Here is an 18,775-nt window from a genome sequence, read left to right as displayed (position 1 = left end):
TCAACCCCCACTTTGCAGCAATTATTTTTGCTTCCATATCTGTCCTCTAGTTATTTAAGACAGTAAACCATTCCTTTTATAAAACATTCAATTTTAGCCACCCTGCACTGTGCTGATGGAGACCTACCTTCAGGTTAAATTTAGGAACTGGGGAATTCACCAGTGATTTCCCACTCTCTGTACCTTAATTCCTTTGCAGTGTCTGCCTGCTCTGTCACTCGCCTATGCTTTTCCATGGTAGTTTTCTATACTTCCCAAGAGTTTATAGTCATTGCCTGCAGGACAGTTGATTGAAGAGGAGCTACTCAGCTATGCTGGGGTTCGGAATCTTTTGTGTTGTAAATGGTCCGAACTGAGAGGTAGTGATGACGCTGAGGCCAGGAGAGGAAACAAGACCACAGGGTGTTTCAGAATGGGAAGAAATCAGAGAGAAATCAGCTGTGATTTTAAAAACTGCATTGAGGACTTTTTAGAATCCTAAAACACACTGGCTCTTGTTCAAATCTTCTATTTTGGGCATTAGTAAATTGGTGACAACATCAGCAAAAAAGAAAAATCAGTGTTCCTTAAGTGTTTACTACATTCTGTGCTGGGCCCTTAAAAGCATTTGCTCAAGACAGCTTGGTGAAACTGTAGTTTTTTATTGGGAGATTGGAGAGGAGGAGATTGAGTTTCTAATAAGGTTAAACTCAAGGTGACAGAGCTCTCCGCATGATTAACCAGTGATAACAATGGCTCGTGTCTATGGAATTATTATCATGTTATAGCACACTCAGTGTTATCTCATTCAATCCTCCTAGCAATCCTATGAGAAAAGCACTATTACTCTCACTCCACCTTTTCAGACAGACCAATGGCTTAAAATATCAGGTAACTTGCCCAAGGTCATATAAGCAGCAAGTGATAGACCTAGACTCCAACACAAGCAGATTAGCTTGCCAAACTCCATGCCACAAAGTTTTCTGGCTGTGATCAAACATCTGAGAAGTCTTGTCACCCTATAGGTCTTCTGCACAGGTGAGGCCCTCTCCTCTTGGTACAGACTAGATGGGCTCAAACAGAATCCAGAAGGCTGCAGGCCTCTCAGCCACAGGCACGCAGGTGGTACCCAGCAGATACCTGTGGGGTACAGATCAGCCCATTTCTGTCCATTCATCAGGCACCCCAGCCTACAACACAAATGAGGAAATCTTCCTAGTAAGGAATAAGCAGCAACAAACTGCAGAGGTTCCCTTGTCCTGGTTTTCACTTCATCTTTTGGAAGATGCAGTCCTCTTGGTAAGCGGAGATCCCAGGCTCGAGCCAACGGGCTGCTTTGCCTCCAGGTGCTGTGATGAACCACTTCCAGACCATCCTGGCCCAGGTTCGGGCACTGCTCTCCAGCCACCAGCCGAAGCAGGTGCAAGCCTTTCTGGATAGCCTGCTGGAGGAGGAGCTCCTGTCCAGGGAGTACCACTGTGCCCTGCTCCGTGAGCCAGATGGTGAGACTCTGGCCAGGAAGATTTCCCTGACCCTGCTGGCGAAGGCAGACCTGGACTTGGCTCTCTTGAGCTGGGCTTGGAGCCAGTTGCAGGACCCAACGGTGGAGAGGGGCCCTGGCTGCAAGGATCATGGTGGTGAGTTGGATCCCTCTGCCTCTAGGAAGACAGACTTGGGGAGACGGCTCAAGGATTTTTTTCTTTCATCTGAAAAGGAAGTCTGTGGGCAGGAATCAGGGCATCTGGTGAGCTGACAGGAGCAAAGAGCTCTTAGTAATTTCAGTCTGTGGCTGGGTGTGTTGGAGACATGGAGCTGCTTCCCACACTGTGTATGAAACCTGCCCTAGGGCAGGTGGCACATGCCCACCCTGAGCCCCACCAACATGCCAGCACAATAACTGTGGGCAAAAAGTAGAGAAATGGGGTGCTGAAGAGAGAGGGGCCAGACCAAGAGCTAGACAGCAGAGGACACTGTGTCCACTTCTGCATGGGGTGTGTGCATGGACATGCATGCATGTGTATGCATGAGTGTGTATTTGTGCTTTTGGGCATGTGCATTGGTGTCTGTACATGCATTTGTACACATGCACATATGGGTATGTGCATGTACATGCATTTGTGTGTATGCGCACATGCACTTGGGTGTATATATATTGCTGTGTGTACATGCATTTGCAGGTGTGTATATTGTTGTGCATACATTCATTTGTATATGCGTGTGTGCCTCTATGTTCTTTTGTACATGTGTGTATAAATGCACTTGCATGTGCATGCTTGTGCGTCTGAGTGATAAACATTCAGACAGAGAAAAAGAGATAAAGAAAGAGGGAGACAGACAAAGGCCAGGAGTAAAAGGAAGAGAAGAAGGAAGGGAGAGATGTGTCTTAAGCAGGGTAAACAAGCCTGCGCCCACTCTGAGGTTCCAGCTAGGCTTTCCTAGATGCTCTCAGGTACAAAGATGCCAACTTGGTTTCAGCGTACTTTGTAAGGACGTGTGCCTATCCTGTCTCCTCAGGGACTCTCTGCTTTTCTGATCTTAGGACTTAGGGGAATGATCATATTCCAGCCCCTGTAGTCCTATTATGGCTTTAAAGTCACTTAGAAACCTGGGATTTAACAGTTACTGAGTGCTTACTGTGTGCAGGCAGAGTCCAGCTCGGTCCGCACCCTCTACCAGGTTGTCCCTTCCAGTCTGCGCCCTTTGAGAATCTGCATCCTCACCCAGCATGCAGAAAGGGGGCAGATGCTGGGTATGGTGGTACACCCCGTAATCCCAGCACTTTGGTGGGCTGGGACAAGAGACTCTTAAATTTAATCCCAACCTGGGCGATTTAGCAATTTAGTGGGACCCTGTCTTAAAATAAAGAGCTGGGGATGTGGCTCAGTGTGAAAGCCCTAGGTGCAATCCCTAGCAGAAGAAAAGGAAGGAAGGATGAAAGGAAGAAGGAAAGAGAAAGGAGAGAGGAAGGAAGATGGGAACTGGAAAGAAAAATGAAAAACAAGGCAAAGCATAGCAAAGCAAAGCAAAGCAAGGCAGAGACTGTCCAGAATGTCTAGTGGGAGGTGACAAGGGTAGACTGGAGAACAGACAAGCTTTGGTCCTCTGAGGGGTGAAATATCTTCAGTTGGCACTCCCTGAGGCACCAGGGCAAAGCTGGCTCCTCCAAGTCCTCTGTCACAGCCTGTTTTTGTCACGGGGTTTGTGTTTGTGGGGTTGGTGCTCTTGGCTAGCTCTCGCCCAGGTGGTCTCCATCTGTCACAGAGCACCTTTCCCTCTGTCCTGTCTCACAGACCTCCAGGCGGAAGCGAAGCAGACTCCTGCTGCACATCATCCCTCCCTGCTCAGCAGGGCCAGCAGCCCTTGGCTCCTACTGGTCTGCTGCCCAACACCTTAACCCTCCCTCCCCCTCTTTCTGAGAGGGCTGGTTCCTGTTATTAACTGCGTTTCCTCCCTGGGGATGTAATATTTTTATTTCAGGTCTCATGTGACTTTAGAAAGTGGAACTTCCTTGAGGCTTGAGGTGTGAGGTTCTCAGGGGGCTTCGAGATGATAGGATGGATGTGTGGTCTTTTTCCTCTCCCTCTTCCTGCCTGCACGCCTGGTCCTCACCAACCTTGGGACGCTGGTACCTTGCAAGCTATTGGGAGGTGAGGGGGGAGGTTTGGAGAGACACAGAAAGGGAAGAAGCAATAGTGGCTTGCAAATAAAGGACATTGACTTCAGATTCAATGGGTGGTCAGAAAAGAAAACCAGCTGAGTGGGGTAACCTTCCCGCTCAACTGCATCCCAATGATGGGACACTCAACTGCTCTAAACTCTGCACTTTCTCCCCACATCACTCAGAGAGAAAGATGAACCTAGACAATATCCCAAAACGTCCTTTACAACCTGCCCTCATCAGTGCTCCACCCTCATCCCTTGCTTCTTTCAGGACTCACATTGCTCCTCAAACACACTTGGCAGACCCTCTGCCCGGGACCTTTGTGCATGCTCTCTCTGCCCGCTCCAGCACTCCTCTTCAGGTATCCTCTTGGTCAATCTCCAAGAAATTCTTGCTTCAAATGCCATCTTATGAGTGAGGCCTACCCTGCTCTGCTCCTGCTCTCTGAGCCTGCTCCCAGGGCTTGACTCCCTCTCCACCTTCCATATATATCTACTTTTATATTATGAGTGTTGTTTGTTGTTTGATTCTCCCACTGAAGACTAAGGTCCACGTGGCTGTAGATCTAAAACTTAATCACAATGAATCCCAAATGCCTAGCACAGTGCCTGAGCACATAATAACTGCACCTCACGATGTGTTTATTTCATGTTGAATGGCTGGGTGGGTGAATGTAAAGGTCACATGGCACCATTATCCTCCTGTTACAAGTGAGTAGACTGAGGCCCAGAGGAGTTCAGCAGTTACCTCTAAGGTCATGGCCTGGGAAAGACGCTGTTGGGCTCTCATGAGGTCAGATCTATTATAGCAATTTCTGCTTGGCCTCTCTGCTAGACATCCCAGGAAGACACCATAAACCTATCCCAAACAGGTTGTAGCTCTCTGAGCAGAAACTGCACTGGTGGTTCAAGAACTGTCTTAGCTACAGCAGTGCAGAAAGACCCCTCTGGAATGGGCCCTTGGCTCTGGGTCCACCTAACAGCAGCACCAGGGAAGCACCATGAGGATGGGGACTCCATGTGAGTAGGGGACTCCAGGTCCTTCTCCTGAGGACTCACAGGATGGATGGGAAGTCGAAGCAGACATTCAGACAGATACGGCAGCCCTGGGTGACATTCTTCTGAAGGCAAATGTAAAGCAAGTGGGGGTGATGAAGTAAACCAAGTTGGCAGCTGGCAGTTCTGGGTCTGAGCTCTGCTCTGCTGCTTCCAAACTGTGTGTCACTGGCTGCATGACTGGACCACTCTGAATCCGAGTTTCTCAATCTCTAGAACAAGGGTGATAGAACTTATTCAGAGCTTGAAGGCTAGTGCTGGGTAGCTGGGAGCATTACACAGGAAGCATCAGCCAGGGGCCCAAGGAGCTAGGGAACCTCATTTCTCTCATCTCATTGACCTCCCCTTTTCCCCCAAGGCAGGGCTGAGAGTTTGGGCCCTGCAGATCTAAGACCAAGTCAATGCCCTCCCCAGTTTAGCACTTTCCTTCAACATCTCGAGGGCCAGTCCTGACTCCCACAGGCCAGGAAGTGTGATAAGCATCTCCTGGGGCCCCCATGGGTCTTGGTTTTCCCATCTGTAAAGTGGAGATGACAGTCATCTTCAGAGTTGTCTTCCTGAGGGTTTAGAAAACTATCCTGCCTGAGGCAGGTACATTTCCAGCAAGGGAAGCTGGTCTGACTGAGCCTGAGATGACCACAAGCCCATGTGAATGAGAGTCGAGGCCACCCAGCTGGCCTTGGGTATTACTTGCTTCCTCAAGGCCACAGGATACTGCAGCTGGACATCTACATTTTGTGGCTGTCCTTAGCTCCACTGTTGTCCTGTTGCTCTGCTGTTCCATTGCATGGAGTCAGTTCAAGGAACCAAAGAATAAAGTCTCCCTTGAGGATGTGGCCTGATTTACTGGAAAAGGAGGAACACAGTGCAGCCTGTTCTACCTTCTTCCCCCAGCTTCCTTCCCCATTCCTGCCTTGGGATACAGGAAACCAGAGCTGGGAGGGCTGCGGAGGATGGAGGCCACACCTCCAGCTTCCTTCCCAGCCAGCCCCGCTCCCCTTTTGGTGGGGGATCTCTTTGCCTCCTGGACTAAGTGGGCTGCGTGGAACATTCTTGTCCTTCCCCCAGGGGCACCTCTCTGCAGTCTGCCCTGTTGTACCCTGGGAGCTACAGAGGGAGCCTCCCCCAAGCCAATGCCCCTACCTGGCCAGGGATGATTTCTGTCCCTGTCCCCTTGAGCACACACTCACCTGTGTCCTTGTGACTCACCCACCTGCCCTCTAGCTTTCCTGGACATGGAGCCTACCAACTCAGGTCTACTTACAACTGCTTCCTTATGTATCTGTAGCCACTCTTTTCCACTTACCAATTTATCATTTCTCTATTTGCTCAGTCGTTGGGACAATACATGGGAAGATCAGAGGATAAGGTGAATATTTAAATTTTTAAACCGTTGATTACAGTAAAAGACACATTGCTGCTGATCCCCCTCATAATACTCCTTGATTCATACACAGTTATCCTAGTGTTCATGCCACTCTCTGCAGCAGCTTGGAAGTCCTCTTTCTTGAGTGTCTTTAGTGGCACTGCTGTGGCTGCCTCCATGTGCTGGATCTATTCAAAACATTTATCTTCCTGGCTGTTTTGACTGTGGGGAAGAGCCAGAAGTACAGCACTGGCTCGGGAGCCTATGATGGACAAGGATACGCTGTGACATTTTGGACAGAAATTGGCATAAACATTTTGAATCAATTCAGGATATTGAATCAGCCACTAAAAGTCACAAAAGAGAGACAAAAGAGGTGAAAAAGAGAACACAAAAAAAGAATGACGGGCTAAGTGTGAAACAAGAGAGCCCATTCTGATGAGGATTCACAGACACAATGTGCAGTGTGTCTTCTACTGCAGTAATAATTATTATTATTGATTTTTTGAGACAGAACCTTGCTATGTAGTCCAGACTGACCTTGAACTCATGCTGATCCTCCTGCCTTGGGCTCCTGAGTGCTGGGATTACAGGCAAGCACCACTATGCCCAGCCTATAATAATTCTTTTAAAATTTTAATTTACATGTTCACTACATAGTATTTCTATCACTCCTCAAACACACACATTTATATTATATTATATTATATTATATTATATTATATGCTAATTTACCTGCCTTCCCATCAACTACTCCACCTGCATATCTTCCAAGAAGCCTATATTCTCCCATGCCTTCTTGTCTACCTAAGTTGTACACATACCAGTTTGTTTTATTTGCTTGCCTCTACTTACGTATCTCTTTCCCTTTCCTTCTCCCCATGTCCTTAGTCATTTATGTAGCTCCTGCTGTGGTGGGCACCAAAATGCACACTCCAAGCCACTAGGACAAGTTGGGAGGGAGCCTTCATCCCCTTGGGAGCAAGCTGCCTTCACCTCAGTCACACACCCACCCATCCCTTCAGGCAACCTTGGAATGGTGTTGTTTTCTATTGCTGAGTTCTGTGTTAGGCGCTGGAGTGAGCATAAGAAAATAAAAGACGTGCCCCAGACATTAAAGACTTTATGATCAGAAGGGGAAGGGCAGGGGCTACCTGAAACTTAAGAGACACAAATTGACCATTTATTATCAAATAACCTGGCAACAGATTTTGTGAAAATAAACCAAATAGATGACTACTGTTAGCTGGAAGGGGGATGAAGGTGGGGATGTTGGACCTTAAGGATGACCAGAAAGAGAAGAGGGAGGGTGAGCAGCGGGAGCCTGGAGAGAGACAGGAAGGCTGGGGTGGGGAGGGGGAGACTCTCTCAGGGGAGACAGGAGGATGTCTCCTCCTTCAGCCAGGAGCTCCAAGCAGTATGAACACTGCTCTCTGCTTGAAAGACTCAGTTCCTCCTGGCAGAGGACTCCAGCCTGGCAACTTCACAGTGCTTCTTCTGCTTGTGAGTAGGCTCTGTCACACTAGGTCCTGACTTGACACAGAAAACTTCAGAGTCAAGGTTGGCTCCAACAGACTCAGGAGAGACCTGAGCTCATAACAATGGCCAACATAGTTGAGAAAATCTAAGATCAGCAGGAATACATATAGATGTGTGTGTGTGTATGTGTGTGTGTGTGTGTGTTGTGTGTGTAGTAGCACTAGATAGAGCCTTTGCACTAAGTTACACCCCCAGCCTTTTTTCAGTTCTTATTTTTGACATAGTATCCTGCTAAGTAGCCAGTCTCAGTTTCCTTCAGAGCACTGGAATTACTAGAGTGCACCATCATGCCTGGCTCAGATAGATGCTCTACCAGAGAGAAGCCTAGGGTTGGCTAAGCTTCTCCTCCTGCTTCTCGCCCATTTTCAGTCTGTCTCAGAAGGCTATCATTTGATGTCCGAGCCATTCTGCCCCCTTCTCACCACCTCTCTATCCCTACTGACTGTTGCCGAGATTCAGAGCCAGGCTGGACATCACAGCCATGCCCCTCGGGCCTCTGCCTGATTGCTCCCTGTGCCAACGTGCAGTCTCTGCCATCAGTTCAATATATAGGCTGGTACCCGCCTCTGCCTGGCTCAGGAAACTTCTGCACAAGCACAGGCAGGACTTGGCTCTTGTGGCTTGTGGGTCTAGTGGGATCAAGGGTGGTGAGACAGCCCAGGTAGCAGGTGGCTGCAATTGTCCAAGTGAGAGATGGTGCAGTGTCCAGGCAGGTGTGTCCCCAGCCTGGATGAGTCTCAGCCCTAACACCAAGCTGCTGTGCCCATGAGCTTGGGCGTAGCTGGGGGCATAGGAGGAGGAGCCCTTGAGACAGCAGAGCATCCATCCATCAGTGCCCCTCCCTTGGCACAGGGTCATGAGAGAATGAGACTTGGGATTTCAAGCATTTCTTGTGCCTGTTTTCAGTTTTTTTGCTTTCCAACCACAGGCTCTATTTCAAACTGATGCTTAGCATTTCTCATTTGCCTTCCCCATGGGACTCCTAAAAGCAGCGGCTGCTTCAAAACGATGGTCATACATAGACAGTAATCGTCCTCATGTTATACACGGGGAGCCCAAGGCTCACAGTGGGGGAATGCGTGGTCCCTGCTCACTCACCTGCTAGTAGCAGCTGGCTTTGTCTCCCAGTCTAATGTTCTTTCAGTAACAGTGCACTCGCGATAAGCCACTGTTCCCCAAACTTCATTCATTTCAGTACCACCACTTTCATAACTTGTGTTCTCTCTGCAGGCCACCTACACTATTATTTACTTGATTTTTTTTTTTCAAACCACTCATACCTAACTTTTTTTGGGGGTAGTTACCAGGAATCAAACTCAGGACCTCATGCTTCCTGGGTAGGTGCTGCACCACTAAGCAATACCCACAACCCTTGTCTCACACTTAGAAAGGAGCTTTATGTCTCATCATGAAAGGAAGGGGGGATGGAGTACCCCAAATAGCAGATGATTTTTTTTGGCAGATAACTATTAAAAAAAGTTAGAACAATGTTAATTCTGGCCAGATCCCGTGAACCACTGCAGGCTCTGAGGTCAGAGGACTGCTCTCCATGCAAAGGAGAGGGGTTAGCACCTTAGAAGAGGCGTTAAGACAGATTAACCCCAAACCCAGAGACTGGGCCTTTGAGAGCACCAGGAGAATGGGCAGAAACTTGGGAGTCAGCATTGTTTAGCACCCCATCTGTGTGTTACCACAAACTAGCTGGTTGAAGGGGGTCTCGTATTTAGGTTAACTTCTGGTGTATGTGTATATGTATTATTTATTTGGAAGTGAATTCAGGGCCTTTGCACTGAATTAGATCCCCAGACCCACCTTTTAAAAATTTGTTTGAGACAGGGTCTCAACTAAGTCACTAAGGTATCCAGACAGGTCTCAAATTTGCAGTCCTTTTGCCTCATCCTCCCAGAGTGCTAGGGTTACAGGCATGTGCCACTACACCTAGTTTGTGTACAACTTTTTGTTTGAAACGGGGTCTCCCTACATAGTCCAGACTGGCATTGAACTGGCTATGTAGCTCAGGCTGGCCTTGAAACCCATGATCCTCCTTCCTCAGCTTCCTACATGCAGGGATTACAGATGTGCACCACCACAGCTTGTTCTTTTGTATGTAATTTGCTTCAGTCCAGTGACTTCAATAAAAGTGACGGGTGGACCACTCCTGATCTCTGGGGAAATTTAGGGAAGTCTGATGTGGCAGCAATGGTAGCAGGGAAGGGAGCCTAGATGTCTGTTGAGCCCCAACAGAAGCTTTCATTTTGTCTTGAGACATGTGTGGGGCTCAGATACAGTTGCATTCTGCAAAGGACAGTGACTGTGACAGTTGGCACCAGTGTGGCTCCATTCTCATTTCTGGGCATCAGAGTGAAGCTCCCTCCCAGCAGACAAGTAGCAACCTTCTGTGGTCACCCAGTTTGGTCTATAATAAGGAACCGAAATTAACATCAGAGACGGGGGTGGGGGGGGGCCTGTAAGGGAGTATGGGCAAATTAGGGTATCCAGATACAGGAAATCTGACAGTTTGAGGCCACCTTGCAGGGGAGAGTTTTCTGCTAGTCCCTTGCTTGCTTCCTTTGCAAGTGCAACACTAGTTTGGCGGGAACCCCACTCGTGTAGGTAGAGGTTAGTGATGAAGCTGCCTACTTCTGCTCTGGGCATCTGAAGACATCTGTGAGGAGGCTGAAGGAGCTGGAAGAGGCTGCCGGACTCCTGCCGCTGCTACCAGACTCTGCTTCCCTCACCATGCGCTGCCTAGCTCCGCACCAGTCAGGGTCATACCTGCCAGATCCTCAAGGTAAAAAGGTGGGCCAGAGGCAGTGGGTGTTGAGAACACATCTTCATTCAGATTGAGGTTTCAGTTGGTTCCACCAAGCGAGATAGACAGAGACACTGCTCTGAACTGGGCTGAGCAAGGAAAGGGGGTCCATGCTCAGCCAGCACAGGCTGCTGGAGGCCAGGGTCTGTTTCCTTCCAGCTGGGATCAGCCAGGTGCCTGGCATGGGAGAGGATTTACCGGTACACGGCCTCCAAGGGGGTGTGTCCTTAGCTCTGCACTGATGGCCTGACTGGGTCACCAAGGCCAACCGTCTGCTCCTGCCAGGTCTATCTTTGGGTAAACACTGAAGGGTGCTATGAAGGAGAAGGTTAGACTCTACTAGGCTCCACCCCATCCCCTGGGAAGCCAGAAAACCAAAATCGGAGTCAGCCTTATGGTGTGGCACCTGGCAGCTGCTGCCCTCTCCAGTTTCCACACGATGTGTTTTGAGAAGTGGGGGTTAAGGAACAGAGTATGAGAAGGGAGCAAAGACATCTGGCACCAGCTCTGAAGGAGGCATAGCAGGCTTGACGAGCAGCTGCTCTGTGGCTGGGTGCCTTTGCACCTACCTTCTCTGAGTCTCAGCTTTCCTTGGCTATAAAATGGGCAAAGGGGGGAGCCTAGATGACAGGGTAATACAAGAGAACCAGGGGTCTAGACCAGGGCCCAGGACCTCATAGGGTCTGAGTGTCATCAAAGAACGTCAGTATGATTGGAGTTGCTGTGGTGTGGTGGAAAAGAATGGCACCCCTTTTCTCAGACTCCCTAGAAATGTGTGGCTTGCTCTGAGGCCAGAGACGAGTTCTCTAGCTTGGTTGGATACAGATAGAGATTCTTGGGGGAAAAGAGAGACCAGAGACCACCTGGACCCACTCCTCCAATTCCAGATGAGGAAGTCCTGGCTTGGGAAGGGGAAATGACCGCCCCAAGGTCTCATGACCCGGTGGAGTAGGAGCTAAAATTTCTGGAGGAGAAAAAGGACTCTTGTCACCAGGGGGCGTGGGGATGGGAACACTGGCTCCCCAGACCTGGATCCCTCCTGCAGGACTTTCTTCCTCCCAAGAGAATGGGGGGGGGGATGGAGGAGAGCATTGCGCAGTTAGTGGGTCGCTCTGCACCAAGGGACGGTTTGGCACCTTCATGGTTTGGCTGTGCTGAAGAGAAACAGAGGGCCACCGAGGGGTGGCAAGGAACTTGCTTCCTAGAGCATGCTGGCTCCCCTCCTCCTAGCAGGCACTGCCTTGTGAAGGTCGGGCTGGCCGGAGGCCTGACCTCCGGAGTATGAGCATGCTTCCAAGAAAGCGCATGGTAGGGGCAGCAGGGGAGGCGAGTGACTGCTTGCTCCCCAGTTTGGCTCAAGTCCAGCGGTGTAGAGAGAAAGTGAAAGGGAAAAAGTGGGGGAGGTGTGGTGGCCCGGCAACAGGTCCGCCCCAAGCTCACCACAGCCTCAGACCTGGCTGGAGGGAGAGGCCACCAGCCGCACGCAGGAGCCCTGGAAACTGTGGTAGGTGACCAGGGTCCCCTCTGCAGCCCCTAAAGCTGGGTGGGGAATCGAAGCTCTGAGGCTGGCAGCTACTTACTTGCCTGAGGTCACGCAGCAAGAACGGAAAGAGGGAACAAGGTAAGTGCAAAACGTAGATTCAGACTCCCCCGAAGCTGAACCGATTCTGCTCAGCAAGCAGGAGTCAGGAACTGGAACTCGGAGGCGGTGGGACAGACTACCAGAACGTCTGTGGGAAGGCTGGGACAGCAACTTGCTCTTGGGGAGCATCCCTGGGAGAGCGCTCAGAAGTGTCAGCGAGTCCTGGAGCCTGCAGAAGCGTACATGGGATCCAGGGAGGGACGTGGGATCCTGGACCAGGTCCAAGTCGCTGAGCCTGTTTGCCCTATGGATCATAATACCCCTCTGACTCTACCTGTGCTTCTGGTAGGCTCTCGGGTCAGGGTTGGTGATAGGGGGCGGGTCCTGGAGTCAAAGGACGGGCGCTATCCACTTGTTTGACTGTTTGTGGTGAATGGGCTTCTCCAAACCACTTAACACCAGCCTTGCAGGGGGCCAGAGCTATATCCTTTAGGGAGAGACACTAAGGGGTCACAAGCAGGAGTTACTCTGCTCCCGGAAGCCCCAGCAAGTCAGCATTGGCCGGCCGCTGTGCCGGGCTTTGTCTGGGATCCTTAAAAGCCCCAGTGCTCCGAGTCCCACAGCCCCTCTCCACCCCAGGTGACTTTGGAGAGGAGGTGCAAGCCAAAGAGTCTTCGTTGCCTCCCTTCCGCCACCGTCCAGAATCAGGCAGAAATCCCCAATTTTGGCAGGAAGCCTTCCATCCGTGCCCCGGACAAATATTATTTATTTATTATTTATAAATAAATACTTCTCCCTCCCCATTCAGATTAAGGAAATAGGCACTTCCTGTTGTTGGGTCCAGTGGAGTAAAACGGGGAGGGCAATCCAAACACTACACCTTCCAAACCCCAGGTGGCTTTAGGTGAGGACCTGGTTTCCAGGAAGCTCTACCCATGAGTTGGAAGAATCTTCGGAGCAGGCTGAGCCAGGGATCCCCTTGTCCCACACAAGGGAATCACCTGGGGGGACCCTTTAAGCCCAGGATCCCTGGCCCTGCCCCCAGACTCCATAGGCTGGGCCTGGGGTGGGGCTCAGCACCTGCGGGTGTAGCTGTCAATTCCAGGTGATTCCAGCATCTTCTGCTGGGGGCCACTGATGTGCTCCAACCCCTTTACTCTCCTCTGATCCTGGGGAAACCAAGTTCTGTTTGGTTTCCCTTTGCCAAAAGCTAGATAGCAAGTGGTAGATCCAGTCAGGATTTGACTGTCTTCTGGAAGCCCAAGTCCCGCCAGCTTCAGCCAGTGAGAGTGAGCCTGATGCAGCAAAGCCTATCTGATAGGGCAGGGGACCTCAGACCTTTGAGAGGCATAAACGTCAGAAAATACCTTGTGGGGAGTAGAGTCTAGAAATTAATGCAAGGATGCTCTGCTGAGGTCCTGGGTGATTTCAGGCCATCACGGGAGAGAGCTGAGCAGAAGGGGAGCTTCCAGACTTGGTTCTCTAACTTGGCTTCCATCTCTCTCCTCTGCAAAATGGCTAAAACACAAGAGTTTTCTCGGCCTGCACAGAAACAATTTAAAAAATGAACAGAGGATATCCATGTGTGAAGAATAATTATTATGTTTCTAATGAGTTGTTTAGAAAGTACTGAGAGGAAATTGTGGGCAGAAGGGAGTTTTCCAGGGCCTGGGGCATACACGTGAACTCTGGGTCCACAGAGGGCATTCATTAACAATGGTCCTGGGGAGGAAACAGATACTTTTCAGATCCTGTTTTTCCTTACCTGGAAGACAAATTATCTGATGTTGTGCATCTGCTTGCAGCCCTTCACAGGACATTAGTGCTAATATTTCTCTCTCTCTCTCTCTCTCTCTCTCTCTCTCTCTCTCTCTCTCTCTCTCTCATTGAGAATTGAACACAGGGCCTTCCCATTGACCTGTATTTTCGGACCTTTATTATTATTATTATTTTAAATTTTGAGATAGATCTCCTAAGTTGCCTTGGCTAGGTTTGAACTTGCAACTTTCTTGCCTCAGCCTCCAGGAGTATGGTGATCACAAGTGTGCACACCATGTGTGGCTACTAATGACTCTTTTTAGCAAAGTGGGAGAGAAGCTTCATAATATTGTTTTGTTTTAAATGTGATAATTTTGTTTTATTTCCAATTGAAGTAGAGTAGGAAAGATTTTTTTGTAAAAGTGTGATAAAATATAAAATTTACCATTTTCACCATTTTTCAGTGCACAATCTAGTATATTACACTAGTGTGCAGCCGTCACCACCATCTTTCTACAGGACTGTTTCCACATCCCTACCTGACACTGAAACTGTCTGCATTAAGCAATAATTCCTCATTCGTACAATATTTGTCTTTTGTGTCTGGCTTCCTCCTCTTGGTGTAATGTATTCTAGGCTTTGTGTCAGCATGTCAGCATGTAGTTCCTTTTTATGGCAGAGTGATATTCTAATGTAGGGATGGGCCACATGTTGTTTATGGTCTATCTATTGATGGACCTCTGGGCTGTTTCTGCCTTTGGGTTATCGTGGGTGCTGCTGCTAAGGAAGTCAGCCTTCTGGTGTCTGTCTCGAACCGTGATTTTAACTTTAGAAAGCTTTCTTCTGAGATAAACATTATCGCAATTCCCTTCAGATGTTAATTTAAGGAAGAGACTTATGGTAAATTCTAGAAGGGATAATATACTATATGGTACAAAAAAGAAAAAATCATAAAGGTAGCAGATGCATGCCTGGGGCCTGGGAGGTGGCGAGTCAGAGAAGGCCCTGGAAGCCACTGCGGAGTCTGAGCTGTAGGTTGAGGTTCACGAGGTCAGGGTCATGACAACAGTGCAGCTGAGACTTGGAGGCCAGCATGAGGTCAGCAGTTTGAGTCCCAGTACAAAAAAAGAAAAAGGGAAAATACAAGAATTGCGTAAGTGTCCCTTCTGGTCCTGGAATTCCCAGCCAGAGAGAAACAGGAGTATGGAAGGAAGGGAGGTCCTGGAGGTTGAGTGGGGGAGCAGAATTGTAGGCTTCCTGGCACTAAAGAGAAGCCACACACATAAGGGGTGCAACTGCCTGACACTTGGAAACTCATGCCACCTTGGAAATACTCTCTTACCTTAATTCTCAGTCACTAGAGGGCAGAGCTGGGAGAGTAGGTCAATGACAGAGGGCTTGCTAGCATGAATAAGACCCTGGACTTGAACTCCTGACATCATCATCATCATCCTTGTTAGGGTAAACTGAGGCACAGCTGAGGCCACTGAGACAGGCAGAGTTTAAGCAAAGGAATTTATTTGTAGGTTGAGTGCAGCCAGGCCAAGAGTGAAAAGATCATTCAATAGGGAAGAGCATGTTTTATAGGGGAGTTTAGGTAGGGGAGGGGGCATTGCTGATGGGGGTACAAAATTTAGGGTCTCTGAGTAGGGGGTCTAGGGCTAGGTGATAGATGGGGATGTTGGGTACAGGGGTGCTGGCAAGCACAACTTGTCTCTTGTGGTTTTTCACAGAATCAGCTCTCTGCAAGTGAAGCGGATGGGGCAGGAGCCAGCTTCCTGTCAAATGCTGTACTCCCAGAGATATGAATCATGGGTCTGCTTGGGCACTTTTTCTCTGCTAATTGGGTGGGAGTCTAGTTTTGGGGACCAGACAGTCATTATCATCACTGTAAGGCAATTGTGAGGTGAGTGGTGCTGAGGGTACCACTTGGGATGCAGATTCCTGGCCCAGCCCAGATGCTGCACAGAACCATAGGCAGTGAGCCCAGAAGGCTACGTGTGTGGTACCCTGGCTGGATAATGCTCAGTCACAGGCCAGCCCAGCCTGCCAAATGTGGGGCTCTGTTGTCAGATCCTGGCAGGCAGGGCCGGTCCATGTTCATGTTGGGGTCCCAGCTCTGTGTTAGGTCGAGTGACGAGGGAGCCAGGCTGGAGCTTGGGGCCTGGCTCTGCTACCTGCAGCTGTTTGCTCCTGCTCCCTCTCCCTGCCTCAGCACCTGGGCTGTGACCCCTTCCAGAAAATACTTGTTAGACTCCTTTCCGGGCCTCTGACTGCAGCTGAAGTGTTGGGGCCTGCAGAGGGAAGGCTGCCAGAGCTGGGAGGGAGGTCCTGTCCTGACCTTGCCTGTGGACACAGGCTGAGGGCACCCTTCATCTCCTGCCTGCAGCTCCCCCAGCCTGTCTCCTTGGTCTTGGCCCAAGACCTCTGGGCCCTGAGCCCTAGTAGCTGCCGGTACCAGCACACATCATAAGTCAGAGTGGAGTAGTCTCCTTTGAATTCTAGGATTTTCCACATTGTTATCAGATAGTGTCCTCCATCATGGTTTAGAGAAGAGATGGGGCTTTTCTAAGGCCATAGAGGTAGGCTTCGTGGTGTTTATGTGAGGCTTTGTATGATTTCCTGGTCATACATGGAAAATATCAGAGCCTGTCTCACAAGGAGCCCTTAAGCTGGGTCACCTTTTAGAGTTGTCGCAAGTCGAGGCAAGGAGACCAGAAATTGGTACCACACGTGGTCCTACCCCTGGGATCTGAATCCATTTTCTATCACCATAACTATAATAACAGGCCGGATAATGTATAGAAAATAGGTGTTTATTTAGCTTCAGTTCGTGGAGTTGGGAAGCCTAAGAGCCAGGTGGCTGTCTCTGGCAGGAGACATGTCACTCCACCTTAACATGCAGAGGGCATCACGTGGCAAGAGTCTCTCCCTTTGTGCATAAAGCCACTGGTGCCACCATGAGGGCCCCATCCTGATGACCCATCTAGTCCTAATTACCTCTCTAACGGACCACATCCCAATGCCTTTGACATGATTTTGAGGGTTAAGTTTCCAACACATGAATTCTTAGAGATGCAACCAAACCGAAGCGCCTAGGGAAAGGGTGTGTTTTGAGGGGCCAACCCCGGGAGGTGGTTCTGGCAGTTGTGAGCCACTAGCCCTCCAGTGGTTGCAAGATGAGTGGGCTGTCACCAAGGGGCTGATCTGGGCAGCATATTGCAACCGCTAAAAACACAAGTTGAAATGTTCAAGTCAGAGCAGGTCTGCAGGGTGGGGTGGTGAAACAGTCACATGGCGTTGGGGTTGTTGACTTCTTTATTTTTGAGGTACTAGAGATTGAACTCAGGGGTGCTCTACCCTTGAGCTATATTCCAAGCTCATATATATATATATATATATATATATATATTTTTTTTTTTTTTTTTTTTTGAGACAGGTTCTCACTAATTTGTACAAAGTAGCCTTGAATTTGGGATCCTCCTGCCTCAACCTCCCAAACAGCTGAGAATATAGGCATGGGCCACCACATCCAGCAAGCATAATTTTTTAAGAACAGTTTTAGATTCATAGTAATACTGAGCAGAAGACACAAAGGTTTCCTGTTCACACATGAACAGCTTCCCCCATTATCAACACTCCCCACCGCCAGCAGGATCACCCACAGCCCATAGCTTGTGTTGGGATCGCTGGGCATTTCATGGGCAGAACCAGTGCAGTTACCTAGACCCAGAATTGCAGTATCGTGCAGAGCAGCCTTGGGCCTTCTAAATCCCCTCATCTCCTGCTCTCCCTCCCTTTCTCCCCTGACCTCTGGCAACTACTGAACTTTTCATTGTCTCTGTGCTTTTGCCCTTCCAGCGTGATGTGGTTAGAACAGTACAATATGCAGCCTGTTGGATGGGCTTCTTTCGCTTAGCTGTATTTTAAACTGCACTCTGTGAAGCCCCTTTCGGAGAAAAGAGGTTCTGAACCCCTCAGTGCCCTTTCACTGCACAGCTGTATCTTCCCCTGTTAAGGGATCTGGAATCCTAGTAAAATTTCACTAGAAAGCCACTGTTTGCCTACAACCCTCTTGAGATCCATGGGGACCAAAAAGGAGAAAACACTTGCCCAGGGTCACACAGCCCTATCAGAAGCAGAGCCAAGCCTGGACCTCCAGATTTAGGGCTAATGAAGTCAATCCTGTCCCGCCAGCCAGTTATGAACCCAGCTGTCCCTGTGGCTGGGCCACTCCTGCACCTGTGGCCCTGCCTTCAACTTTGGAGAAGTGCTGCGGATGCTGGCCAGGCACTGGAGCCAAGCTCTCTTCTATTTCCAGCTTTCCTGCTCTGATGTCATTTTGTCCTGCTGTATGCTGGTTACTCTTGGGCTGGGGTGCTGCAGTGGAAACACTAAGACTCATGGGCGTGCTAGAGCTTGGCAGGAGAGAGGCTGCGTAGCAGGCTGTACCCTGAAGAGCACTCCTTGTGACCTTGGTTCCTGGCTGGCTGTACCATCTGTCATCTTCAGGCTGAGCTGGGGGCAGAGCTAGGGGCACATCAAGCACCCTGCAAGCTGCAAGTCCCTGCTCTGAACCTCTAGAAGTTTGGGGACTCCAGGCCAGCCTTCCAAACCCCTCTCTAGAACACCCTCCTGTGTACCTCAGTCTCATGGCAGGTCATAAGGAAAGGTAACCCTGCCTTCCGGCCATCGATCCTCCATCTCAAGTCATTGTCTTTCAACAGATAAGAGCTAAAGAGACCCAAAAGGCCTTCACATAAGGGCTGCTGGCAACAATCAATTATATACTCTACATAGAGACATTGTGATGGTCACACACACACACACACACACACACACACACACACAGAGGCTTGGAAAATAGAACCACTTGGCCTATGGACCTGATTCAACCCTCAGTTTTGAAGCTGTGCTTCAAGCCAAGCCCCTATGGTGTTGATGAGAAGTTGTAGATCAGAGTGGCATTCCAGAGGCAAACAACACACTATTTTCAGACCTTTTCTGATGAGAAGCTTGTGTG

General features: G+C 49.5%; 1 protein-coding gene across 7 annotated transcripts in view; it reads left to right on the top strand.

Moving 5' to 3' along the window:
• The first annotated feature begins 928 nt into the window (after window positions 1-928).
• Ciita (class II major histocompatibility complex transactivator) overlaps window positions 929-18,775 on the top strand; it is a 46,900-nt gene continuing 29,053 nt past the window's right edge. For 4 of the 7 annotated variants that reach the window (XM_012513980.2, XM_023711688.1, XM_023711686.1 and 1 more), the window contains exon 1: window positions 930-1,616. In XM_012513980.2, coding sequence (XP_012369434.2) covers window positions 1,334-1,616 — 283 coding nt within the window. In that variant the 5' untranslated portion in view covers window positions 930-1,333. Of the gene's footprint in view, window positions 1,617-10,251; window positions 10,392-11,860; window positions 11,917-18,775 lie in introns of those variants that run through there. The other 3 variants (XM_023711689.1, XM_023711687.1, XM_012513979.2) reach the window with 3 other exon arrangements.

This window comes from Octodon degus, unplaced genomic scaffold (assembly GCF_000260255.1).
Source record: "Octodon degus isolate 3935 unplaced genomic scaffold, OctDeg1.0 scaffold00021, whole genome shotgun sequence".
NCBI lineage: Eukaryota > Metazoa > Chordata > Mammalia > Rodentia > Octodontidae > Octodon > Octodon degus.
This window is presented reverse-complemented; position numbering and strand designations above follow the sequence as displayed.